At 44.8% G+C, this 26,407-nt stretch overlaps 1 protein-coding gene across 3 annotated transcripts; it reads right to left on the bottom strand.

Moving 5' to 3' along the window:
* Positions 1 to 4,539: 4,539 nt before the first annotated feature.
* MTURN (maturin, neural progenitor differentiation regulator homolog) lies at positions 4,540 to 25,765 on the bottom strand. 3 transcript variants are annotated; one of them, XR_012470437.1, is made up of 5 exons: positions 25,474 to 25,765; positions 12,357 to 12,479; positions 9,069 to 9,190; positions 6,864 to 6,960; positions 4,716 to 4,804 (listed from the first exon to the last, which is right to left on the bottom strand). XR_012470437.1 is itself a non-coding variant. In XM_074195581.1 (4 exons), the coding sequence occupies exons 1-3, from the start codon at positions 25,633 to 25,635 to the stop codon at positions 9,083 to 9,085; spliced, it is 393 nt and encodes a 130-aa protein (XP_074051682.1). In that variant the 5' UTR covers positions 25,636 to 25,765; the 3' UTR covers positions 4,719 to 4,804; positions 9,069 to 9,082. The 3 variants fall into 3 exon arrangements, 2 of the variants coding, with proteins under 2 accessions (XP_074051681.1, XP_074051682.1); XM_074195581.1 differs by lacking the exon at positions 6,864 to 6,960 and having other exon boundaries at positions 4,719 to 4,804; XM_074195580.1 differs by lacking the exons at positions 6,864 to 6,960; positions 9,069 to 9,190 and having other exon boundaries at positions 4,540 to 4,804; positions 25,474 to 25,764.
* Between the last annotated feature and the right edge of the window lie 642 nt (positions 25,766 to 26,407).

The following is a 26,407-nucleotide window of genomic DNA, read 5'->3' as shown; positions in this document are numbered from 1 at the left end:
AATAACCATTGCTAGCACTTCTATAACTCTTTGGGGTTTGTGGATTACTTTTCAAGTACTGTCGGTGATATGGGCACTATTATCTCCATTTTACAGAATGGGTGACTTGCCTTGGTTTACATAGCTAGTTAAGTGTCTGCAGCAGGATTTGAACTCAGGTCTCCCTGACTCTGAGGTCAGTGCTAGCTAGTGACCTCTGAGCTGCTTTATGTACTGAAGAGAACCACACAGCCACAGGAAGCCTAAGGGTCCTGGGAAGACTCAGAAACCAGCTTTTTTGATAAGCAATTTGTTGCTTCATTTTGTTTCAGTTGTGCTTGACTCTTTAGGACCCCATTTGGGGTTTACTTGATAAAGATACTGGAGCGGTCTGTCATTTCCTTCTCTAGCTCATTTGAAAGATGAGAAAACTGAGGCAGACAGGGTAAAATGACAATTCAGGGTCACATGACTAGTATGGAAGTTGAAGTTTTTCTTTTCTCCCTTCCTCTCTCTTCCTTCCTTCTTCCCTTCCTCCCTTCTATGTACATTTCTCTCTCTCTCTCTCTCTCTCTCTGTCTCTCTGTCTCTGTCTCTGTCTCTGTCTCTGTCTCTGTCTCTCTCTCTCTCTCTCTCACACACACACACACACACACACACACACACACACAACCAGAGCAATGACCTGCATTTTCACTGGTGGTCTTCCAGACACAAACAGCATGTGTTGAGATGGTCTCCAAGAACATCTGTGACCAAAAATACCCCCCACCTTCTGGCAAACTGTGACCAGGAGTCCTTCTCTAAATTGGGACTTGGACCCCAGATATGTGGCCCCTCCCGAGGTCTGTGCTTGAAGTTGTTCCAGCACAGCAAGACCCACCAGGCCTGGCTCATGATCTGCTGGAAGTGTTTCCAAAAAGCCAGATTCCCTTCCTGCCATATTGGAGCATCGGAGGGAGACTCCAGTGACCAATAATAGAATAAAAAATAGAAGAGAGAGCAAGGTACTTTTCTTGAATTAGTTTCTCTCTCAATTCTAATGGGGCATAGGTGGTGCAGTGGATAGGGCAGACTTGGAACCAGGAAGATTCATCTTCTTGAGTTCAAATCCAGCCCCAGACATTTACTGTTTTTGATCCTTGGCAAAACCTGTTTGCCTCAGTTTCCTCATCTATAAAATGAGTGGGAGAAGGAAATGACAAACCTCTTCAGAATCTCTGCAAAGAAAACCCCAGATGGGGCCACAGAATCAGAGCTGACTAAACAACAGCTCAATACTAACTCTTTAATTTTCCATCCAAGGTATATTAATAAACAACCATAAGGCCAAGCCTTCAGGGCACAGATGCCTATCTTCAATGTGCACTGCCTGTGAAGAAGGAGCTGTTCACTTTTATTGAGTACATGAGAACCTTATGCAAAGAGGACAGAATTCAGCTTAAGGCAAGTGCCTCATGACTCAAGGGCTGGAGCAGTTACTGATTGATGTACAAGGAGATCCCATGCCTGGACCCTAGGACAACAGGATGATCAAGCTCCAGTGTCCTTCCATTATGGTCTTTGGAGCGTGTCGTTGGGTCTGATCCTTGGACAGACCCAATACGCAGGCAACGAATAGATATTTGAATGTTCATTGGAAAAGTCCTTGGGCTCTGTCCTCCAGACAACCCTCTAAGACCAACTTTAGGTCTTTGTCTGCATGGGGACACCTATAATCCAGGAACCATCTTGGATGGTACCTTGGGGAACCATCTTGATTACCAAGACAAATTTTCATGGATATATGTAATGATTTTGTATAAACTTATATCTGCACATTTGGTCTCCTGTTAGAATGCAAGCTCCCTGAAGGCAAGGGCTGCTCATTTTATTTTTTGTCTTTCTATCCCCAATATCTAACACAGTGCCAAACCCATAATAGGCATTAATAAATGATGATTGACTAATACATTTTGGGAATGATTTCAAGAGGTATAACATAAAGCAGTTTCAATTCACACCCCTGAAGCAAGACACAGAGAATGGAATTCTGGGTAGTAGGCTAGAGAGTTGTTTCTCTCAATTCATTTTATGAACAGAATATTAACATAATAATACAGAAATGTATTTGGTCAAAGTCTACTCCACTTTTTGATAAAATCCATTTATATTAATGTCCATTCCATGTTAATACACATGTAAATTTGAGGTTTAATCCTCTACAGATAAAATCCTAGTTTACCTTGAAATGGAGTGAGCAATGGCAGGTCACCATGTTTTGAACAGGTGAGCTTCAGTAGTTCCATGGAATAAGCTCATTCTCACGGCCTACGGTGTGTAAATGAATCATGGCAGGACAGGAAATCTTATCTACATCATTTACAACTCGGGGTGGCTTTTTAACCATACCCATGCTCCCTAGCTCATCTTTGGAGAAAGTAATGAAGGGCAACATTTTTCATTACTCCACTGGATGTTACTGAAATATATTAAGTTGTTTATTTCTTTAACTAAGTTACTAGGAAGAAAAATGTGTTTTTCTTAGAAATGACTATAATCATTTTTTTTTTAAGCAGAGAGAAAAATAAAAACTTGAGTGTCAATTTTTATGGAAACCATAAAAACTGGATTGGATTTGAGAAAAATAAAATACCGGTGACTCTTGTAAAGTATTCTATGATGAAGTCAATGATCTATCCATCTTCCCTCCCACCCCCCAAAATGGCAGCTATCAGGTTTATGCCTACGTCCTATGCAAAACCCAATGAATATTGAAGCTGATACATAATACACATATCTATGTGTATATATATACATATATATATAGTTTTAAAATTCAAGATTTTGGTCATATGGCAAAGTACTTTGGAGGCCTTCAAAAGGCAAAACGTGCAGAAGTTACCCACCAACCCATGCATACCTAAGCATTCTCCCACCCCTCAAACTGACTGCTGAGCCCCACAATGGGCTAAGGAAACTTTTCCCATCCCATTATCATCCAAAGTGCCAACCGAGGGAAGGGCACGAGAAAGTACACCCTGAATGGATCCTGCTACCCAAACTGTTCTCTCCAAATGCTTGTGGAATGAATGATGATGGAGGCAGTGGGAGCTTCTGGGGGTTACTTATACATGAATCTAATTTTAAAGAAACAACTGAGGCTTTTCATAGCACTTCACAAATTGGCTAAAATCAGAAGCATCTGATTCTTTAAAAGTGTAGTGGATTATATAATAGGATCCTTTCCTCTGTGTTTTTTTTTTTTAAGATTAAAAGGCAAATAGTAAAAGTGATGAAAGATTCCATTGTATTTTTTAAAATTCTGACCATGGTTGAGTTGACTTCCCTAATAAGTATACGTATGGCTTCAGGGTTGACATGGCACTTGAATTCTGAACAACATCGGGGTAGTAACAAGTTGTCAACTCACCAGAAAAGCATGGAAGTTGAAAGTTTCATCTTTGACGTTATATTTTATAGACACTTTTACAAAATCACCTAATGTTGCTTATTGATTTTTTCCCTCTATTACAAAGTAGCTTTGGGCTTGAGAGGCAGAGTTGGAAGAGAGATCACCAAGTTCTAGACCTGGAGGCAGTAAGGTACTGTAGAAAGAACAAGGGATTTGGAGACTAAGGGCTTGAGTTCAGATCCCAGTTCTGCTACTCACTACCTGTGTGATCTTGGACAAGTTATTTTGCTGCTTTAGGCCTAAATTTCTTCATTTATAAACTGAGGAGAGGTTGGGCTAAGGTTCCTTTTAGATTGACGATCCTTGACTCAAGGAGACACAGATCCAAATCTGGTCTCTAAAAGTGACTATCTGTATGATCCTGGTCTAGTCATTGCAAACAGCTCTCGGAGATTCATTTTCCAAGATGGTGGCATGACACTTGTCATATTGACATTTAGACTTGGGACGTTTTCAAAGACATCTAATATATTTGTAACAATTTGCCTAGCTATTCAGGTAAGATTTTCTAACATACCCCAACTAACCTCCCAATAGAAAGTGAGCTCCCTGAGGGCAGGGATGGTGTCATTTAAAAATGTTTCAATAATATACTCACATACAGTAGGCGCTTAATAAATGTTGAAGTGAGATTTTTTTTTTAAAAAACCTTTATCAGAGGTTTGTGTTTATCTCCTACTCTCCTCCTGAAGCAATCTGAAGAGTTCCTGTCCCATTTTTAAAAATCTGCTCTTTTACATTTAACAAACTATGCAGAGACATCAAAACACCTTTAGTTTTAGAAGAAAGATCTCTCTTTAACTATAGTTAAAAAGGTCATAAATTCAATGAAAAAAATGTAGATGACATCCACCTCCCACATGGCTCTCCCCTGACTAGATCCAGACCAGATACATTCCTCAAACTGGATGTTCAAGTCAGAGTGGATGTGAACCCTTTACCACGAACCAAAAAGAAAAGGAAGCTGGTTACAAAAACAGATTCTAGATTCAAAATGGCACAAGGCAACCAAGACGACTCCCTAGATGCCTCTTGGGAGTAAAAGGGGCAGGGGCAGGGGCAGGGGGGGCATCAGGCCACCCCATAGCAAAGCTCATCACAGATAGTTCATGGTGGTTAAAATTCTATTTCATTTTAATATAGATGCTGGGAGTCAGACCTCCTGTGGTGATGAGCCAAGGCAAAATGCAAACACAGGAGCCCATGACCCCATCTGGCACCAAGAAGTTAACATCTGTCCTCCTCACAACCCTCCAACATTTACTGCTGACTGACGCCCATCTGTTGGTGGTCGGCTTCAGGCTCTTCTTCTTCCACATCGGCACTGTACTCCTCAAATGTGTCTTCGTCTGCATCTGGGAGCCCCAGCAACTGAGTGGAAATGGCAGAAGAAGCTTTAGTGAGTGATATTCCAGTGGATTACAGGAAGGAAGCAGGTGAAAAGGCAACTGGCCATAATTAAACAACAGGACTCTTGAAAAAGCTCCTTGGCATTTTCCATCAGAATTCATAAGCCCCTTGAGTTCACATCTAGCCACTGATAAGCTAACTGTATAACTGTAGGCAATTCCCAGATCTTCTCTGACCCTCAGTGTCTTTCTCTCCAAAATGGGGACTGAATAGGTCTCTGTCTTTGTATTTATGACCTGATGTTCCTGTTTCTAATATATGTGCCATATTAGGAGAGGTAACCAGAAGACAGAGCTCTTCACTCTATAAGTCTATAGATTGCCTTGCTTTTGAGTGTAAAAATATGATGTAGCATCTCAAACAGAGACAGTCATTAAGACTTTTAACTGATTTCTTGTAAAGTCTAAAAGATGTTGATTGATATTCACTGCCCATTCAAAGCAAGAATGGGGCCTCAAATCCACCAGTGTGTCATTCTGCTTCTCTGCATCTTGACTATGGGGTGCTGCATTCTGGGTAAGCAGCCTAAACACTCACTGGACCAGCATGGGATGGAGGAGACAGGGAGTAGGCCATTGCCATGAATAGGGAACCTGGAGACCCAGAAGAAAGTCACTGCTAGGGAGGAACAGGAGATGAGGAACAAAGGAGGAGTTCACCCCCACTTGCCATCTGGTAGCTTCCTATTTTATTTATCTATTTTTGGTCTTTGCAAGGCATTGGGGCTAAGTGACTTGCCTAAGGTCACACAGATAGGTAAGTCTGAGGCCAGATTTCAACTCAGGTCCTCCTATCTCCAGGTCAGTGCTACCTAGCTGCCCTGCTTCCTATTTATTTAAAAATAATATCCTTTTTTCAATCTCATGTAAAAAAGTTTTTATCATCTGTTTCTTAAAATTTTGAGCTCCTAATTCTTTCTCTTCTTCCTGAGACAGTAATTTGACATAGATTATACATTTGTAATCATGCAAAACATATTCCCATATTAGTCATGTTGGGAAGTAGCTTCCTATTTTAACTTATTAAGCTTGCTCACTATGCTCTGTTGTTTCTAGCTGCTAAAGGATTGCAAGTGCAGTCAGTACCCTGTAAATTTGGCATCCTGAGGCAAGGACCCATTTACCCTACCTAGTTACAGCCAGTTCTGGCTTTCTTAGTGCAGTGCCCTGCAAGCAGCAGAGTCTATACAAATAAATACTTTATGAATTGAATTAGGAAACATGACTGTCTTCAAGGTCAGAATTTTTTGTTTGTTTCCTTTCATCTTGAACTGAAAGGAAGGCTACTGAAGTGAGAATGAAACAAACTTGGGCCAAGAGATAATGGAATGGTATCTGTCCTAGGTTTCTGATTTACAGGTAACCAGTAGCAAGTCAGACCTCCAAGGCTTGGGCCAGTCACCAACCAAGAAGCTCTTTGTGGTCAGATGTGAGCAGTGACACATTCTCAAGGGGTTCAAGGGAAAATGGTAGCCTTGGTGTCAATGATCCCTCCTCCTAAAGAGGAGTCAGGAAGACTCCATGCTCACAGAAAGGAGTTGTACTCAAAAAGAACTCATTTACTCTGCAACTGCTGACCTGGCTGGCCTTGGTAAGTATAAGGATAAAGTCAGGACAGACTCCTCCACTAGGCATCATGGTAGTCCTGGGAATCAAGATTGCCAAGGCCACCAGAACAGCTGCAATTCTGTCTTTCTCTTTCAAACTTAATATGATGCAGCTATTATCACCAAAGAGAAAAAATGTTAGCCCTGGCAATAGTAGAGAGAGGGAGGAGGTAGTCAAAGGGTGCTAACTGATAATGCTAGAGTATCTCTTGGTGGGGGCGGGGGGAGGACACAAGGGTTCTGTCTATTCATGAGGATCCCTGCCTTCCATGACAGCTTTGGAAATTCCATCCATGGACATCTAAGAATTAGAGGTGTTGTAGTGGGGTGGAGGGGTGGATTTTCCTTTTAAATAAAGGAAGACATCTCATATGTCCAACTTCATAACTGATTGTATGAATTTTAGGGAATCACCTTCGCACTTCAGGCCTCAGTTTCTTCAACCACAATCGGGATAATAATAACTAAATGAATTTACTTGGTAGAGTTTCCGTGAGGCAAGTTTCCTCACCTGTAAAACAAGAAGGTTTGCAAAGTTTCCATACTGAGGAAAGAGGGACCTAATGGGAGTATGGGGGTGCTACAGAATCACACTGGCACTATAAGAAACCATGACTATGAAGAACACAAGGAAATATTGGAAGGTTCACACGGAGTAACTCAGAGCAAAGAAAATAGAAGTAAGGCCACTGATACCCTGACTTTGATGATGATGATGATGATGAAGGAGGAGGAGGAAGAAGAGAGGAAGAAGAAACAGTAACATAATGTTTATTATATGCTAGGCACTGTGTTGAGCACTTTGTAATTATCTCATTTGATCTTCAGTAACGCTAGGAGGTAGATGCTGTTATTATCCCCCATTTTACAGATGAGGAAACGGAGGCAGGTGGAGGTTAAGTGACTTGCCCAGGGTAAGCATCTGAGAACGGATTTGAACATAAGTCTACCTGATTTCAGGTTCAAAGCTCTATTCACAGGATATAAATGATATTAAAAGTCACAGGGAGAAAAATATCTAGAGGTCCAGGTAACCACATATAGGCATAGGCTAAGACACAGCCTAAAATCCCAAATGACCCGTTATGGTTCTGTTATAGAATCCAAAATGAACCATAACAGCAGCTAAAATGTTTGAAATGGTGTTCTATGTCACAGTACTTGTTCACTTTTAAGCTTTTAGATTCCCTGATGAATAAAAATAAGGATTCCATAAATGTATGCTTTTAAAAGAATTAATCAATTTTTCTAAGTGTTAGGGGCAGCTAGGCAGAGCAATGCATTGTGCACCAGCCCTGGAGTCAGGAGGACCTGAATTCAAATTCGACTTCAGATATTTAACAATTATCTAGTTGTATGACCTTGGGTAATTGTTAAATATCTGAAATGTGCCCCCCCTCACCTCCATGCGGAAGAACACAAATCAAGAAGTGTCAAGAAACAAAATGGTACCTTTGTATTTACTCTGTATACTGTGTTGCTTTTCCCCAGTAGAATAGAAACTCCCCGAGGGCAAGAATAGTTCCGGGGGGGGGGGGGGAAGGGAGGGATAGTTGTAATGAGAAAGAGAAGAAGAAGAAGGAGGAGGATGATAACAGCCGGGCATTCGGTTGCTCCTTAATGTTTCCCAAACTGACCCACATGTCCTTGGACAAGTCATTTTGTTTCTCTAGGCCATAGTTTCTGACTTGACCAACCTTCTCTACAAAATATCCAATAAACTGTCCTGGAGCATCTGCTTGAAGGCCTGAAAAGAAGAGACCCCACAGCTCCCCAGTCGGCTGGGACCTGTCTATGTGTTAGAAGCCATGCTTGCGTCTTTGCTACCCATTTACTCCATCTTCTCCCCTCTAAGGCCCAGCAGGATAACTAAATCCTCTTCCATAGGATGGCCCATAGACTATTTCATTATCAAGCTCTCCTCCTGCTACCTCTCCCCCTTGCTTTATCTTTTCTCAAGCCTGAGTTATCTCCAGTTCCTCCATGGTCAATCATGTACATTCTAGTCCCTTCACCATCTTATGGGTCTTATTCTGAATTTGCACCTTCCAAAGCATGGCACTCAAACTGAATGCCAGCTCTGTAGATATGGAGGAAGACAATGATGGCAAGAACCCTTCTAGGTACCATAACTCTTGTACTCTAGTCTAAATCATGGTAGCATTTCTTAGCAGACTCATATTGAACTTGTAGTCCACTAAAACTTCCAGGTTACTTTCTACATAAATTTTTTTCTAGCTACACATGCTCCAATCTGTACTTAGGCCACTCATTTTAATAACCCATTGTAGACTACACATTTATCTCTGTTTCTAGCTTATTCAATTCAGTCCATTGTTCTAGACTGTTGAGATCTTCATGGATCCTGTTTCTCTTGAGAGTAGATATCTGTGGCAGTCCCTTGGCAAAATCAGAGATCTGGAGTTGCAACTCAAACCACCCCATGTAAAGTTCCCCTGTTATACAGATGTCCATGAGAAAAATCTCACCAAAGAGGGTCTGATCCATTGATCTTGTTTGGAATAGCACCTCAGCAAGCACCCCCTGGTAAGAGACCTTTTAAAGGTATTCCTTTTGATGATGACTCAAAGAGGGAGAGGTCAAAAAAGAGAATCCTACCTGGAGAGGGATGTTTAAGGAACATCTTTGGATTGATAAACAGGATGAAAACTCTTGGAGATTAGGACCTGTTTCATTTTTCTTTTCTTCCTCTCTCTTAGCCCTTGAACAGGTTCCAGTGACTGCCAAAGGGTGGAGGCATTAGAACACCCTTGTATACTGCTTTAGGAATGAATGTTTTCTTTCTGCTATCACCCATTTCAGGCTCCCTAATTCACTCAAGGGTCCTGGGTGATATGGGAAACATTTTATGGTGTTTTATGGTTTTGATTTTTGCAAGGCAATGGAGTTAAATGACTTGCCCAAAGTCACACAGCTAGGCAATTATTAAGTGCCTGAGGCTGAATTTGAACTCAGGTCCTCCTGACTCCAGGCCCATGCTCTATCCACTGTACCACCTAGCTGCCCTGAGTGACACTTATAAATTGTTTCCTGTCCTCCTTCTAAAATCTATGGGGGAAGAAATCTTACCTAAATCCTTCCCACTTGTCAATCTTCTCCATCCCCTCCCTTTCTCCACTCTCCCCTCACAAGGGTCAAGGAAACACAAACAACCCCATGTTGTCAACTCTACAAAATTCTCCCACAAAACAGATGCCTATAACCGCCCCCATACACCCACACCCACCCCCCCCACAACCTTGCAAAGGGGTCTACTAGGAGGAGCTGTATCTGTTGAACTTGGCTTTGTTTCACACCTAAGGTAATAAACCATGGGCAGGATGGGCATCTCAGAATGGTGGCCCATGGAGAGAGAAGACAAAGAGTCATCCTAACTGTGGGGGAAGTCTCTGACTGCTCCAAGCATGCTTTCCCCCTTGCCTGGCCCCACTCCTATGGCAGCAGAGCCTGTGGCCTTATCCCAGGGCTGACTTCCTTCCCCTTCAGCCGCTTACTCATGGTAGCCTCATGTGCCTCCCACCCATGAGCAGTCCACACCCCAGGTGAACCCACTCCCCCAGGCTACTCATGTCCCGGGTACAAAAATAACTAGTGAAGCTCCAGAAGAATACAAATTGGAGTCAGAAAGGGGATGTTAAGTTTGCTTCCTTTCTAGTAGAGCTCCAGACAGCTTTCATTTCAGTCCTGAGCAACTCTGCATTTTCCTCCTGCATCAATCTTTCCTATTTGGCTGGAGCAGAGGAAAGGAGGAAGAAAGGAAGAAAAAGAAAAACTTTGGGTTGGAAAGTTTCTCTGTTCAAATGGATGCAGAGAAAGAGAGAGACAGACAGACAGATACAGAAAGAGGCAAAGAAAGAGAGATACACAGAGAGCGAGACAGAGAGAGAGAGAGAGAGAGAGAGAGAGAGAACATGTCTGACTGATAAACCCCCAATTCCAGTTCAAATATTTCTTAGAATGAAAGATTTTAGCCAAAAAGTTTCTTTTCAGGACAGAAACATGCAAAGGAATGCATGGGGGAGGAAGGATCACAGGGAGGTGGGCAAGGGAACAGACTCTTCCAAGGTATTGAAAGCATAAAGTCACTTTTCCTTGTTGATTGTACTTCCCCAAACTTCAAGGCAAAGAATGCCAATGTTTTACTCTCCTGGCAACCTTGTGGGGTTTACCTATGTCTCTCTTAAGCAATGTGTTTCTGCTCAATGAGCATATTTGTTTAAGGGATCAGTAAGCTGAAAGCCTCTTGGGATCTGGGGTTGGTACATCCCAGTGTCCAGCATTTGGGGATGAGGCTTCCTACATGCTGGCCCCTGAATGATCTCAAATGGAGTAAGCAGAATCAAGCCTCCAAGAATTATGTGGCTACAACAAGAGAAAGTGCAAGAATATTCAAAGAAAGGTAAACTTGGTATCCAAGACGAGATAATGCAACATTCTTTCCTCCTAGCAGAGGGCTGAGGGTCTCCAGCGACAGAATGCTGCCGGATGTCAGACACAGATGCTTAAGTAGCTGTTTTGGATTCACTTGCTTCAATTCTGGAATGTATATGGGGGGAGGGGAGGTGGTGGTAGGAGACAGACATTAATGTAATCTAAAAACAAGGTATTCTTAAAAAATTCGACTCCATTTAGTTGTTTTTCACTTTGTAACACCAAAAATTATTCCAGGGAAAAGAAAAGAAGGAAGGAAGGAAAGAAGAGAAAGGAAAACTTTGGGTTGGAAAGTTTCTCTGTTTAAATGGGGGAGGGGAGAGAGAGAGAGAGAGAGAGACAGAGAGAGAGACAGAGAGACAGAGACAGAGAGACAGAGACAGAGAGAGAGAGAGACAGAGAGAGAGAGAGAGAGAGAGAGAGAGAGAGAGAGAGAAGGGGAAGGAGGAACAAAGAAAGGACAGAGAAAGGGAAGGAAGAAATGAGAAGGGAAGGAGGCAAAGAAGCAGGAAACAAATGAAGGCTAGAAAGAGTCTGATTTATAAGAGGGACAATGTTTCAGATGGACAGGCTAAAAGTTTCACCCACACAACTCAGACAATCCTTCTTTATTCACCTTTATAACACTGCTAGTCATCCAATCTGGGCCATGTCCTTACTCTCAGAGTCTCTAAGCCCTTTAAACATATCATGTGCACTAACCCTTTGGATAGAGACAGAGACAGAGAGGGGTGGGGGAGGGGGAGCTCATTTGAGACCTCCAGACTTCAAAACAGAAGTCCCCCAGTGGCAGGCTTCACACCAGACAAAGGATAACTCCACGAAGCAGGGAAAGAGCCCAATTCCTATTTCCACATCTCAAATAGACCAGTGAAATCCAAAGAAGCTACACTGAGTCTGGGCATCTGTGACATAAAACATGTAAACAAAAATGGGTTGATAGTAGAAGGGAGAAGACAGTGGTGGGTGTTGGGGAACATCTGGATGGAGAAACACAGGGGGTAGGAAATAGATTCTAGATGAAAGGAAAGTTCTCTTTTCCTATAAATATAAATGGGTATTTTTACTCAGATTTCAGGTTCCCCAGTCGAGGGGGCCACCACTAGAACTCAGAGTCTTAGATAGACTGGATCCAAAAAATATTTGGCCAGAATGCTATTAACCATCCATCAGAGGATCCATTTCCCGACCCCCATAACTGGGATTCCTGACTCAACAAATGTAGGACTTGAAATCACCACCTCATTTCAACAACCAGCTGTTTCAGAAGCATTCTTTTCACCCCCCCCCCCCCAAACTCCCAACCTCCCATAATACACAGTGCTATCTTTAAGCCCCAGAGCCAACAGAACACCAATTAGTCAGCTTGGCTGTGGTCTGCTCTCCCTACACCCTCCCTGGATTCCCAACATGTTTATCCCAGAACGTTCTTTCAGAAGTCAAGAGTCAACTTACGGGTCTGAAAGACTTGAAGACTTTTTCCAACACTTCGTGGAGGGTCTTCTTACCGCAGGAGGAGATGTAATCCTGTGCCAGTTGTAGGAAAGGCAAGCAATCTTCACTCTCACTCCAGACGTGCTGAGCCCCCATCGGAGGAGGAAAGGGGAAAAAAAAGACATATCTTCGTCATTAGACACACTGAAACATAGAGAAAGTCACTTTCTTACCTCTTTTCAGATTCTCAGAGTTCAAAGCAGGCTTCTATAGTCCAGCAGAGTATAGTGAGCAAGGGAACAGCTATTAAAGAGAGAAAATATTTTACAGAGAAGATTATCCTGAGATAATCCTCAAACCCAATAGTTGTACTTTCTTCTTCCACCATATCAGTTTGATCCGATCTGCTCACAGGCAGCTGGCTCTGAGTTTTAAGTCCCTGTCTTAAGTTTCATTATGTTGCTCCACTTTGTGGTCCTGGTGTCAGGGAAGGGGCTAGGGGAAACAGCTCCTGAAAAATCGGAGGGACTAGCCCCTGGCCTGTCCTCATTAACCCTTCCCATAACAGTTCCATGGGGCTAAGGGGAAGGGAAAAGCTTGACTTAAATATAAGTGGTCTTCTGTTATTAAGGGCATAGATGAGTGGCAGCTTCCCTAATCAGAAAATGAGCTTTTTAGGGAGTGGAGACCATCTCGATTTTCAGTTTACATCTTGAGTACTCTGACACAGAATAAATCTTTTCCATTTCTAAGCAAAGACATTCAGCTTGGTTGGTCTTGAGCTTAGGGAAAAAAATACCTGGGAGGATAAGGGCAAGGGGCAGGAAGCTCTGACATGTTCCCCCTGCTCTTTCCACAGTGCATGGAAAGAATGCTCAATCTGGGGTCGGGGAACCTGGGCTTGAATTCCTACTAAGCCACCTCTTACCACAGGGACCTCAAGCCAGTCACCTCACCTGGGCTTCAGTTTCCTCATCTGTGAAATGAAGGAGAGGGGGCAGCTAGGCGTGTAGTGGACAGAATACCATCCCCGGAGTCAGGAGGGCTTGAGTTCAAATGTGACTCAAGCACTTAATAATTGCCTAGCTGTGTGACTTTGGGCAAGCCACTTAACCCCATTTGCCTTAAATAAAATTAAAAAAAAAAAAGAAATGAGGGACAGGATCAGAAAGCCTCCAAGGTAATTCTAACTCCAGTTTGTTCGATTAGGCCTCTTTTAGCTCTAAATCTCCCATTCTCTGAAAGAGTTACAAAAGCCCAGAGAGGCCAATTCTTCCAAAACTCTTCTCATTTTATAGAACAGGAAACTGAGGCCCAAGGAGCTACAATGATTTGCCTAAATTAACATGGGTAGGACAAGGTCAAAGGTGGGATATTGATCTGAAATTAATAATAGTAATATCATCATCATCCACATTGTTGGAGCCTTTAAAGTTTTATTTAGAGCTCTTCTCATAACCACCCTGGGATGTTGTAGTGAAATAATCATTCCCATTCTCACACAGGGGAAGACAAGGGTTCAGTGGGATGAAGTTGGTTTGCCATGGCCACATATGTCTGAGTCAGGCTTTGAAACTTGGAATTGTTCCTTCCACCCCCATGTACCCCATTCTTCCACCCATAGCCTCCAGACTTCCAGTCTTTTCCACTACCACGAAATAATGTGCTAAGGCTATCTGTAGTAGCATATTTGAGAGGACAGCAGAGTTTTTTCCATATGAGGCTATCCATCTCAGCACATTTTTGAAGTACAAGGCAAGACTTTCCCTGTGTGTTCAAGCATCTAGAGTATGCCTCTGGAAGAGGTTGGACCTTTCTAAATTCAGAAACCCTGCTCTTTGTATTTACAGCAGGGAGGGGCATCAGCTTGGGCCCAAGTGCATGGGCAGCACAGGGCCAAGAACAGCTTTGGGGAAATGTTTGAGGATGGGGTGGGAGGAAGGAAGGGTGTGTGTGTGTGTGTGTGTGTGTGTGTGTGTGTGTATGTGTGTGTGTACAATCCTTTTGTACATGATAGCCCTGAGTTTTGTCTTTTCCAGACCAGGAAAAACACAGGTTCAAATACTCGCCTATTCTTGGTGCCAATAGAAAAGGGGGGGAATTCAAGACTGGCTTTTCCTCTTGTTTATTATAAAGGATGCATAGGAATTTTGCATTATGATCAGAAAGAAGTCTGAGCTGCAACTCCAGAGTACTGGATCTGGAGTCAGAAAGAACTAAGTTCAAGTCTTACCCTGCAATTATCTGTGTGAACTTGGGCAAGTTGCTCCATCTTAGAACTTTGTTTCCCTCATCTGCAAAATTGGGGGTGATAATCTCTTCATTTACTACCCCAAGCAGATATATTCTAAGGAGATTTCTAAACTCTTAAGCCTTTAGAAAATCATCTGTATCATGACATGGGTGATCTCTATGTCATCTCTCTCTCTCTTTAATATTCAAAGGAGGACTTTTCAGGTCTAGAGGTGCTCAACCCTCAGTCCTCAGAATCCTTCCAATAGAGGGTTAGGAAACAACAATTAAGTGCTTGCTGTCTGTGTGATTTTAGAGGAGATGCCAGACATCTATGACTGGCACCAGATCTAGGCTCACCCGTCTAAGAGATTCTGGTTGCAGCAAAGACACCATATAGTTAACATTATGGGAATTTGAGAATGTGAGCATTTGAGAAATCAAAAAGCAAAGGATTTGGGGAAATCCAAAGGAGATGGCCTGAACTGCCCAGATGGGTCAGGAAACTTTCCTCTTACTCTAGAATGTTTATTTTTTTTTTAAATAAATTTATTTCTTTATTTTCCCAACTACATGCAAAGATAGTCTTCAAAATTCACTTTTTGACTGTTTCGTGTTTCATATTTTTTCCTCTCCTCCCCCCTCCCCTTGACAGAGAATATACACATGTATAACTGTGTCAAACATATTTTCATGTTGTTATACTGAATTTTTAGAATTTTTAAAACAAGGAAACCTTTAAGTGAAGTTGACGAACACCAATAATCAAGCCCTTCTCCCATTGATGAATTCCTTCCAGGAGAGTCTCCATTTTGGGGATTGGCCCCGGCCAGTCATGGACCATCTCTCTCTCTCTCTCTCTCCAGCCTTCATCCCCACTTCCCTTTTAAGCTGCCTTTTGTGTTGTCTTTTTGAAGCTGCATGAGGGCAAGGAATAACTGTCTTCTTACTTGTATTTTTTTTTTTTTTAGGTTTTTGCAAGGCAATGGGGTTAAGTGGCTTGCCCAAGGCCACACAGCTAGGTCATTATTAAGTGTCTGAGTCCGGATTTGAACCCAAGGTCCTCCTGACTCCAGGGCCCGTGCTCTATCCACTGCGCCACCTAGCCGTCCCTTCTTACTTGTATTTTTTAATGTTATTTTATTTTATAGTTTTCAACATTCAACTTTTTCTAAGTTTTTGAGTTTCATATTTTTCTCCCTCCCCAAACAGCAAGTGATCTGATATAGGTTATACATGTCCAATCATTTTTATATGAATTTGCATCCCTAGCTCTTTTAACACAGAGAGTGGCAAACAGAAGGAGCTTAATAAATGCTTATTGCAAGTGTTAGCCTTTCAAAGAGAGAAAAAGGTCTATGTAAAAATCATCTCCATTTATTTAGACATTTAAATTTTAACATGTTGGTACCAGAATAGCCCTGCCTCTGTTCTCTTCTGTGTAATTTTAAAAAATGATTGATTGAAGATCTTTCTTTCATTTGTTGGTATCATTATAACTATCTCCAGGAGACTCCCTCCCTTCAAAAAAAAAAAGACCTTTCTTTGTAAAAAATTAGAATCATGAAAAACAAATCCCCACACTGGCAAAAACTATATGTCCAATTCCACCTTTTGATTCCAACTATTGATACAAAGCAACATACAAGAGAGGGCAGCTAGGGGGTGCGCTGGATGGAGTACTGGGTCGGAAGCCAGGAAGACTCATTTGTTTTGCCTCAGGTTTTTCATCTATTCTATGAGCTGAAGAAGGAAATGACAAAGCACTCTAGTACTGATGCCAAGACAGCCCTATAAATGGGGTCACAAAGATCAGACAGGACCGAAAACATCTGAACAACAAAACTACAGTGACAACTGGGGTAGGAGGCCTTGCAGACAACTTTCCATGGGTTTCTATTCAGCATTAGATATCCTGTGTGGGCTCCTGGGGACGTCCCTTCACCTCCCTGAGTCTCAGATGTAAAGACGTAGCAACTGTCTCATTCTGGCTCTGCTCTTCTGGGGGAGTCCCCAAACTCTTACTGAGCCTTTCAGATGCTTCTATGCAACGGCTGCTAAGCTGTATCCGTAGAAGGCACTTCTTCATTGGGAGTTCCTGGCATGGATGAAACCATGCGCCTAATTTTAAATAGTCTCCCTTTTTGCTTCAGTCAGTTTTACTAGACCAAACAGTAGTTCACTTATAGTGAAAAGTTCTAACTAAAGGTAACTTGTAACATTTTGAAAAATTGGGGATGGGGAAAGTATTCTCCCTGGGGAAATCATTGCTTTTTGAGGGGAAAGGGACCTTCCTCGCTGGATAAGGAAGGAATATGAAGCTCCTCATTTTAGAGATAAGGATGCTATGAATGAGAGGTGAAATCATTTGGCCATTGTCACAAGGTTGGAGGCCAGACCGGGGATCCGAGATGATATAAATCACAAGACTTAGAGCCTGAGAGGAGCTAAGGACAAGCACCTTCATTTCACAGTTAAGGAAACTGAGACAGGAAGGGAAGGGACTTGTCCAAGGTCACTCAGGAAGGGAGTAGCAGAGAAAGGACTTGAAGCTAAGTCTTCTTTTCACTGATGAGGAAACCAGGAAGTAAGTGAATGGCCCAAGGTCACCTAAGTAGCAAGTGCTAGGGCTGGGATTTGAACTCTAATCTGGATTCCTAAATGCAGGGTTTTCCCTATAGAAACACAGTAATCATACTTCAGCCCTTTTTTAAAAGGAGCATGGTGTCATTTGGCTCAATGGACAGGGTGCTGGACTTGAATTCAGGAAGACTCAACTTCATGAGTTCAAATCTGGCCTCAGATACTGCCTAGATGTGTGACCCTGGACAAGTCACTTCACCCTATTTGCCTTCATTACCTCATCTGTAAAATGAACTAGAGAAGGAAATGGCAAACCATTCCAGTATCTCTGCCAAGAAACCCCCCCATCTGGGGGTCACAAAGAGCCAGAAATGACCGATCAACAGTATTAAATGGTCTCATGTTAGCTCATTTTTGAAATCTATACCAGGGAGAGAATTTATTCTTGCACATTTCAAAGAATGAGCCCACTTTGCCCAGGTGCATAGCAGCTGGATGACTCCCCACATCTACATTCTTGCCCAACAAGGCTCTGGCAAGGATGAAATTCTGCTGTCATCGGAGTCTGCCTAACACCAACTCACTCCATTGTCCATTTTAAAAGGCTCAAGTATCTACTTTTCAGATTCATCTGAAATGCAGTTTTCTTTGCTGATGATGAGCATTTTTAACCTGAAAGCTCCACGTTTTGCATTAATTAGTACTGGCTCAGGTCTGGTACATGAGAAAATAAAAGTTTGCAAATTATTCATTGGTTAACATGCACAAAAAAGCAAGAGGGAATAAACAGCTATTTCAAACTGTGTGTGCAGCAAGGCCTATGTCAAGGTTGGCTGAGTTTCCTAGGGCCACAGATCCAGAGCCGGAAAGGACCTGGAGGACATCTATGCAACTTCCTTGTTTTATAGACAAAGAAACTGGGGTACAGAAAAATGAAGTGAGTTGCCTACAAAAGAGCACCATCTTCTGCATGAAGCTTTCCCCAGTGTCTCCAAAGGCTGTTGTCCTCCCTCCCTCCTAAGTACTACTTTGGAAATATTTTAAAATATTGGCTTTTCAGATTTATTGTGTATACAATTACATATATCCTTGTTGTCTCCTTCCACTAAAACATAAACTCCTTACATTTTACTCCTGTCCCAGATGCAGGCACATGATAGACATAATAAAAATGCTTTTTGAGAGCTTGACTGATCATCCAAAGCCCTGCTGTGCTAAGTGGCGGAGATAGGATTTGATCCTTTCTTCCAAACCTAACCACACCCTGAAGTCCAATGGGGTGAAAACATACTTCTGTCCAGAATGAAAGAAAATAACACTACCTGACACCCGATGAGGAAACTATGAAGAATTACAGGCTGCTCCACTCCCAGCACCCTCCCCAGAAGAGATCTAGCTTGGAAATTAAATATATGAATGGCTTAGCTCAGAGACTTACAGAAGAACATGGTGGGGTGGGGTGGGGGAATGTGCTCACCATCAAGAGCAGGAAAACCTTCCATAGCCAGCTCTGTGTTTGGGAAGAAGGTGGGAAAATATCATAGTTTCACATCAAGTTCAGGCAACAAAAAGCCGGAACCCACTTGGGGAACTCACTCCCATTTGGACAACCAGCTGGGAATTTCATAGGGCCAGAGACCTCAGGAAAACAACATTATCCATTAAGCCAGCCCAGGTGATATTTCTAATGAGTCACCTGATTTTATGGAGGCTTTGGGATTTCTTTTCTGTGTCCCCCCCCCTCCAAGGGATCTTGGGATCATCAGTCAATCAATAAATATTTATTAAGTACCTACTGTACCAGGCAGTGGACCAGGTGATGTGATTCAAAGACAAAAATGAGAGAACTCTGGAGTCATCTCATTCAATTTCCTCATTGGCCAGAAGGGGAAAAGGAAAAAAAAAATGAACACACTTGAAATAAAAGCTACTAAGATGACAGACTCAAGAGTTAAACCCCAAGCTGTCAAGCTCCTAAGCCAGGGCTTTCTCCCCTGTACCACAGAGCTGAAAGTGACCTTAGAGATAGATTCTCTAAGGTCAAGCCATGCCAAGAAACAGCTATTATTTATTTGTTATTCTGTTGCAAAAATTACAGAAAACAGGTAGTAGAATGGTTAGAGCACTGGGCTTCAAACCAGGAAGACTCATCTTCCTGAGTTCAAATCCAGCCTCAAACTGTGATCCTCTCTCTCTCTCTCTCACACACCATACTCAGTCATTTTAGTCATTCTCTTTCTCCCCCTTAGTCATCATCTCATAACTGCAAAGTCAAAGTTAGTGGCATGTGATGTGATTATGAAAATCTAATGTTAGTGGGATTCTGGCCAGACCCTTCCTGTCCTCTGCTTGCCACACTGAGTCATGCTATCTATTTACAGGGACCTTCCATTTTTTCCCATGGTGCAGAGGGAAGGGTTCCTGGGTCTTTTCCACCCTTGGGTAGAATCTTTGGCCAGTCTAATGACTAGAAATCTAGGGGGCAGAGCTTCTGTGTTCTGGGACCAGGTCCAACTTGTGGTGAGTGGGAAAGAAAAATCCATCACCGCTTCCACCCTGTAAAGGGATCCTGTCACTGGGTGACAGTACCCTAGGTAAAGAACCTTTGCATTTGCTCCTCTCCCATGAACAACCCTGACCTAGTTAGCCACAAAGCACAAGGGCCTCTTGCCACAGATTTGTCTCAGGATCACAGTACAGTGATCACAGCTTGACACAAAGTGAGTGCTTAATAAATAGAAATAACCCCTGGAATTAGAGGGATCTTTAGAGATCCCACCTGCTCATTTTACCCAGGAAGAAACTAAAGACCAGTGTGCCAGTTAATATAAACAGTGATTGATGCAGGTCCAATGGAAGACTAAAGAGCTTCCTTCAACCTGGGTTCTCAGGAATTGTAAACTTTCTGGTTGTCTCTCTGGGAGCTGAACTCAAAGTCCATCAGCAAGGCTTGCCCTCACCCCCCATCGCTGATAATAACCCATAATTATGGTAAATACAGAGAATCTCAGCTGGAGAGCTGGAAGGCTCTCCCTCTCAGGCCTGAACATTTAAGAATCCCCTCTTCCTCATAACACAACAGTAGGCCTTGGCTGGAAGATATCCCAAAAGGCTACTCTAATGACATTATCAGCCCTCTTACATTTTTGCCCCTTCCCTACATTTCTCTTAGTTTATTTACCCTTTGTTTTTTTTTTTTTTTGTTTGTTTTTTTAGCATTTTGTAAGGCAAATGAGGTTAAGTGGCTTGCCCAAGGCCACACAGCTAGGTCATTATTAAGTGTCTGTGAGGCAGGATTTGAACTCAGGGACTCCTAACTCCAGGGCCAGTGCTCTATCCACTGCACCACCTAGCCGCCCCCTTAGTTTACCCTTTGGAACCAAATAAAACATATTTATTTACATTTCTTCCATTACCTAATTTCCTTATTAGCAATAGGACATCTAGCAGTATTCTCAAGGTTAAATGTCATTTGAATAGGTTACCTTTGTTTACCCTGCAGCACTGACCTAAGAGTAGGCAAAGGTCTTAGATCATATTCAACTGAGTGTCATGCCATCAATCCAATGATGAAGACTGCAACCCATCCATGCTTTCCTATCCTGTACAACTCTCATCCATGTCCTCCCCAAACCTTAGCTCCCAACAAGCTGGAGCCCTTTATTATGTTCTCTTGCTATCTCGAGGATACCGGTGGGGTTCTACTGACAAGTGGCCAGTCCATCCTCTCTTTCTGTCTCCAATAATATCTGTTACTCCTAGACCACAGATGGTAAGATGGCAAAAGTCATGGGGTCCCTCTGTTCCCTTCATTCTTCTTTAACATCCCTATATTTCCCCTAAATGGAAAGCAAAGGGTTTGTCGAAACCCTTCTGTTCCTTAAGGGCGAAATGAAACAAACCCCTCAGTTCTTACACCTTCTGGGATGGTGGTAGAGAGGAGGTTCTGTAATCTGAGCAATATGAGTCCTACCCCTTTTTCTTCTCCTATTCTATTAAAGTCCTCAATGTTTTAGGCAAGTAGTGTTCTGGGGTTAATCAAGTCACTTCTACTGATCTCAAGCAGCGTACACACACACACACACACACACACACACACACACACACACACACACACAGACTGTTGTTATCAACAACATACTCTTGGAGCCTATAGAGCCCTCAGGAGCTCTGAGTTGGCAGGAAAGGGAAACTGGCTGGCACTTCAGTGCCTACTGGCCACCCTCTTGCCAGTCCTGTTGTAAACTCATCCAATGTAATGACGTTCATCTTCCCTGGCACCAGAATGATATCTCCAGGGGGCAGGTGGGCCAGTCACTCTTGCTAGAACTCTGAACTGCCTAGGTGGCAAAAGACGAATGGTTGAAGGGCTCAAGCTGAAGGGAAGTAATACAAGGAAAGGCACATGATGAACACAAGTCAAGAGATGATCTGTGGACCTTTGAGTTCCTTCTGAATCCAGAATAGTGAGATCTGGAAGGGCCAGTCTCAAGCATGAATGAGAATCCCTCCCACAATACACTTACAAGGAGTCACCTTCAGGCGAGGCCCCCACAAGGCGCACCCACTCCCTCCTGGGCATCGATAGAAAGCTTTTCCTTGACAGCAAGCCTAAATCTTTTTTCTCTGCATCTTCTATACAGAGCTCTTAGTTATCCCTTTGAAAGCTAAGTAAAATAAATCTATGCCATATTCCAGGAGATAGTGTTTCAAAAAGACAGCTCCCAAGTCTCCCTGAAACGTTCTGCTCTCCAGGCTAAATACCTTCATTTCCTTTGACTGATCTCCATATGGCTATTTCTCAAGGCCATTGATCTTCTCTGGAGGCCCTCCAATAAATCAATGTCCTTTCTCAAAATGAAGCCAGAACTGAACACAGTACTCTGGGTGTGCTTGCAGTGTAAGATAGAGTGGACCTATCACCTGCCCAATCCTAGATATTATACTCTTTTTTCATTTAATCTGAGGTCACATGAACTTCTCGACTGCCCTATTGGGCAGATCTTTTTGTAGAAATAGCTTTCTAGCTCTCAGACTTATGAAGTTGTTTTTTTGAGCCTAGATGTTAAGCCTTTGCATTTATTCTCATTCAATTTCATGCAGTAAATACATATTTAGTAATATGGTGAAGATGGGCTTAAATAAAGGGATGGATGAGTGGGAAGATGGACTGATGGATGGATAGATATGGAGATAATAGATGGATGAACAGATGAATGGATATGGGTAGCTAGATGGTGCAGTGAATAGAGTACTGGTCCAGGAGACATCTCTCTCTGAGCTCAAATCTGTCTTCAGACACTAGCTGTGTGACCCTGAGAAGTCACTTCACCCTGTTTGCCTCAGTTTCCCCATCTATAAAATGAACTGGAAGAGGAAATTTTAAACCACTTCTTTCTTATTTTAAATTTGTAATCCTATGCATTAGAAAGAAGACAATAACTAGCTCCAAGGTGATGTGGGTTCAAGCTTATCCAGGGGAGAAGGAGCATGATGGGCAGAGTCGGGGGGAGGGGGGAGAGAGAGAGAGAGAGTGAGAGAGAGAGAGAGAGAGAGAGAGAGAGAGAGAGAGAGAGAGAATCTTGCTGTTTTCTCTGCTACCACCCATGATACCCTTCTCCTCCAACCTAATACTCCACACATCTAGCTCAGAAATAGTAATCACATTTATATTACCATTGAATTGGAAAAGCCATGACAATCGACTGATTTTTGGCTTCCCATATCCTATGACCTCTCAGACCAAATCTCCTTTCCTGTTAGCTCCTCATAAGCTCTTTGAGGTCAGTGTTCCATTTTTTGTAGGATCCTGGTCTACAGCAAATGCTTAATAAGCATTTGTTGAATTGAATCAATGGCCACTTCCAGAAAAGTATCCCTAATTTCCTGCTGCAACGATTTTCCTTAGAAGATCTCATGCAGCATTCTGGAACCATGAACTCTACCATTGTCCCTGGGTAGGATGTGTCAATCTTTTCCTTCAAGGTCTCACTCAACATTCCAATAACTTTCCCTCAAAAAAGGATCTCTCCCTGGCCTTCAGCATCCTTAGATGCATGTTTTCCCCTTGTTAGAATTCAAACTCTTTGAGTTTGTATTTGCCTTGCTTGGATATAGTAAGCCTCAATATATATTTTTCTTTTTAATTTATTCATTTCATTTGAATGGCTAACTTCCCTTCCCCAAATAGAGAAATTTATAGTCTCCGGCATTTAATTGAGGCATGAATTAGCTTAACTAAAGTTAAATCCAGAGTCATAGAGTTGCTGATATGTCAAAAATGCCTTCCTTTCTAAATGAAGAAAAGGAGGCCGAAGGAGGTAAAACTTGCCCATGGACACAGTTCAACCCAGGCCTGAAGGCCTCGCACTTTTTGGACTTCCAGTGCAGTCTTTTTTCCAAAATATTATGAAACTCCTAAGGATTCTTTACAATGACCAAGGACACACCAATTGAAGAATATCAATGGTTCCTTCTCTCCTAACCAGATATGAGCAAGCAAGTCTCCCACGTCTAAGGGGATTGGGGCAGGGTGGGGGGACTTGGAGTCAGAAGACCTGGCACTGACCCCTGTTTCTGACCCTTATGTCCATCTGACTCTCAGAAAATCATTTCATCTCCTCTGGGTCTCAGTTTCCTTATCTGTAAAATGAATGGATTCCACTGGATGGCATCTGAGGTTTCCCTCTATCTTGATTTACATAGACTAAAAAGGAGAGAAGTGGTGACTTTGTCTGGCATTGCTTCATTGGCATGCATTAAAGACTAGATTTGAACCCAGTGCTGCTCTACCCCAATAATCAGAAGAAAAGCCAATTCTCTTTTCTTATTGCCTATATGCATTCAATTCAACAGCACAAATGGAGGTTTCAGGTGGTTGTTGTCCAGTCTGTAGGACAACTCATAATCTCCTTTGGAGTTTTATTAGCAAAGATGCCAGAGTGATTTGCCATTTCCTTCTCCAGCTCGTTTTACAGATTCAGAAACTGTGGCAGCCGGGGCTAAGTGACTTGCCCAGGGTCACACAGCTAGGGAACATGTGAAGTCACACTTGAACTCAGGAAGACGCATCTTGCACTGAATCCATTGCACCACTGCTCTTAGATCGAAGGGACCACCTTTAGGAAACCATAGAGCATCCACTGCTCTTTAAGGTCTACTCTAATGCAGTGGGGCTGGAACTCCTTGTGCCCAAAGATGGTCCAAGGAGGGTCAGAGTAAGCGGGGAGGAAAGGCCAGGAAAGACTGTGGGAGAGATCTGGAGGGCTTCCCGGAGGTGGTGGGGGTTTGCCTCCCCTGGGCTGGGAAGGATTTGAGGGCCTTGAGCAGAGCTGGCTGGAGTGTGTGGGAGAAGACAGCCCATGGGGAGGGCACCCATTCAGGTGAATCTGTGGGGTGAATGAGGGCGGGAAGTATGGGGTCTGCACCCCAGTTTGGGGAGTTTAGTTGCTGCCCCACCAAGGGTCTAAGGTCGGGCTGAAGCTGGACTTGGGCTTCTCTGTCCCGCCCCTCCCCCACAGCGCCTTCCCTAGGAAGAGGGCGATGCCCTCCACTTTGGGGCTCAGGTTGCCGGGACCCCGAAGCAGGCCACGTGGCTCCCATTTTCCCTGGGGGCCGTTTCCCATGCTCAGGAGGGGTGGCCGGAGGGGGCCTCTCTCTGCTCTCCCTGGGTGAGTTCAAGCACGGGGGCTTCCCTCCCTGCAGGCATCCATCCGCCCATCCCAACTGGGAGCACGAAAGGGCTTTGGGGGGCTCCCACAGCTCCGGGTCCTTGTCCCGCTAAACGCAGCGGTGCCAAGATCTCCCTGGCCTCCCCCCGGAGGGGAGGGGCGCGGGAGTGGGTTCCGGGCCCTGGTAACTGGACCCTTCCCAAGGATTCCGTGGCTGGGGAGCACCGTTCCAGCTCCCCCTCCGCCCCACAAAGCCCGCGGCCCAAAAGGCTGCAAGACCCCACCCTCCCAGGCAGTTCCCCCCCGCACGGCGCGCGCACACAGCACACACACACCGCACACACACACACACAACACACAACACACACACAACACACACACACAACACACGCACACGCACACACAAGCACCCGCTGCCAGCTAGGAGCTACGCCGAAGCAGGGCGGCTGCCCTCGGGGAGGCGCGCCCAGGCTCGGGGCGCAGGGCTGCGGGGATGCGCCCGGGGGGCGCCCTGCCCCGATCGGGGCGGGGATTCCGCAGAGGGGCCCCTTTGTGCCCGGTCCCAGGAGGAGGGGCTCCGGGGAGCGCTGGGGAGGCCGCGGAGTCCTGCAGAGTGGGGGGGGGCCGGCCGGGCGGGGCCCCGGCGCACTTACAAAGCTGTCCCCGCAGCCGCTGTCGGGGCACAGCACGTAGAAGGACACCCCCGGGTCGGCGTAGAAGTCCATCCTCCTCTCCGTCTCCTCCGTGGCGATGAGCTCGAAGGGGGTGCGGGAGCACCACTTGTCCGCCAGGTCGGCCAGCTGCTGGAAATCCATGCCGGCCGCCCCGGCCTCCGGACGCCACTCGGAGCGGGGATGTTTACATGCGTGGGGGGCGGGCTGCGGCGCCCCGGCCCCGGCCCCTCCCGCGCCGCCGCTCCGCCCCTCCGCCGCCCCCTCCCCCTCGGGCCGCGGCCCCGACTCCACCCAGAGCGGCCGCGACCCCCCCAGCCCCTGACGTCACAATGCCGGGGCGCCGGGAGCGGCCCCCGAGGCCTCCCGGGGCCGGGCTGGGACCGCGGCGGCCAGCCTGGCAGCGCGCCCGGGCCTGCCTCCGCGGGCCGGCACAGGCGCCCCTGCAGGGCAGCCGCGCCCCGAACTTGTTGCTGCGGGGGGCGGGGCGCGGCCCGGGGCCCCCCGTGGGCCCTTCTTGGCCGAGGGAGCGGGCAGGTGGCAGGACCGGCGGGCGGGCGCGCCTTCCCCTCGGCCCTGGTCTGCCTGCCCGCCTGCCCCCAGCCCTCCCTCCCGCTGCCCGCCTGCCCCCAGCCCTCCCTCCCGCTGCCCGCCTGCCCCCAGCCCTCCCTCCCGCTGCCCGCTTCTGCCTCCACCTCTCCACTGGACTGCGCGGAGCTCCGGCCACTTCTGCCACTCGCACGCCCGCGCCCTGCGCAGAGCCCGGGGGTAGCGCTTTGTTTTTCGAAGAAGTCGGGCGCAGGTCGGGAAGGACCGAAGTCCGTTCTCTCATTTCGCAGATGAAGAAATTAAGGGCCAGAGAAGAGGCGACTTGCCCAGGGCCCTCCGGGGAGCAGCTTAGCCGAGCGGGCTCTGG

This window comes from Macrotis lagotis, chromosome 7 (genome assembly GCF_037893015.1).
Source record: "Macrotis lagotis isolate mMagLag1 chromosome 7, bilby.v1.9.chrom.fasta, whole genome shotgun sequence".
Lineage (NCBI taxonomy): Eukaryota > Metazoa > Chordata > Mammalia > Peramelemorphia > Peramelidae > Macrotis > Macrotis lagotis.
This window is presented reverse-complemented; position numbering and strand designations above follow the sequence as displayed.

Excerpts from the sequence above, each read along its gene's own strand:
- MTURN (XM_074195580.1), bottom strand. The coding sequence starts at position 25,635 with ATGGATTTCCAGCAGCTGGCCGACCTGGCGGACAAGTGGTGCTCCCGC. Across the intron at positions 12,480-25,473 it reads GCGGCTGCGGGGACAGCTTT|CACGTCTGGAGTGAGAGTGA; the intron begins GTAAGTGCGCCG and ends ATGGGGGCTCAG. Across the intron at positions 4,805-12,356 it reads TCTTCAAGTCTTTCAGACCC|TTGCTGGGGCTCCCAGATGC; the intron begins GTAAGTTGACTC and ends ATTTCCACTCAG.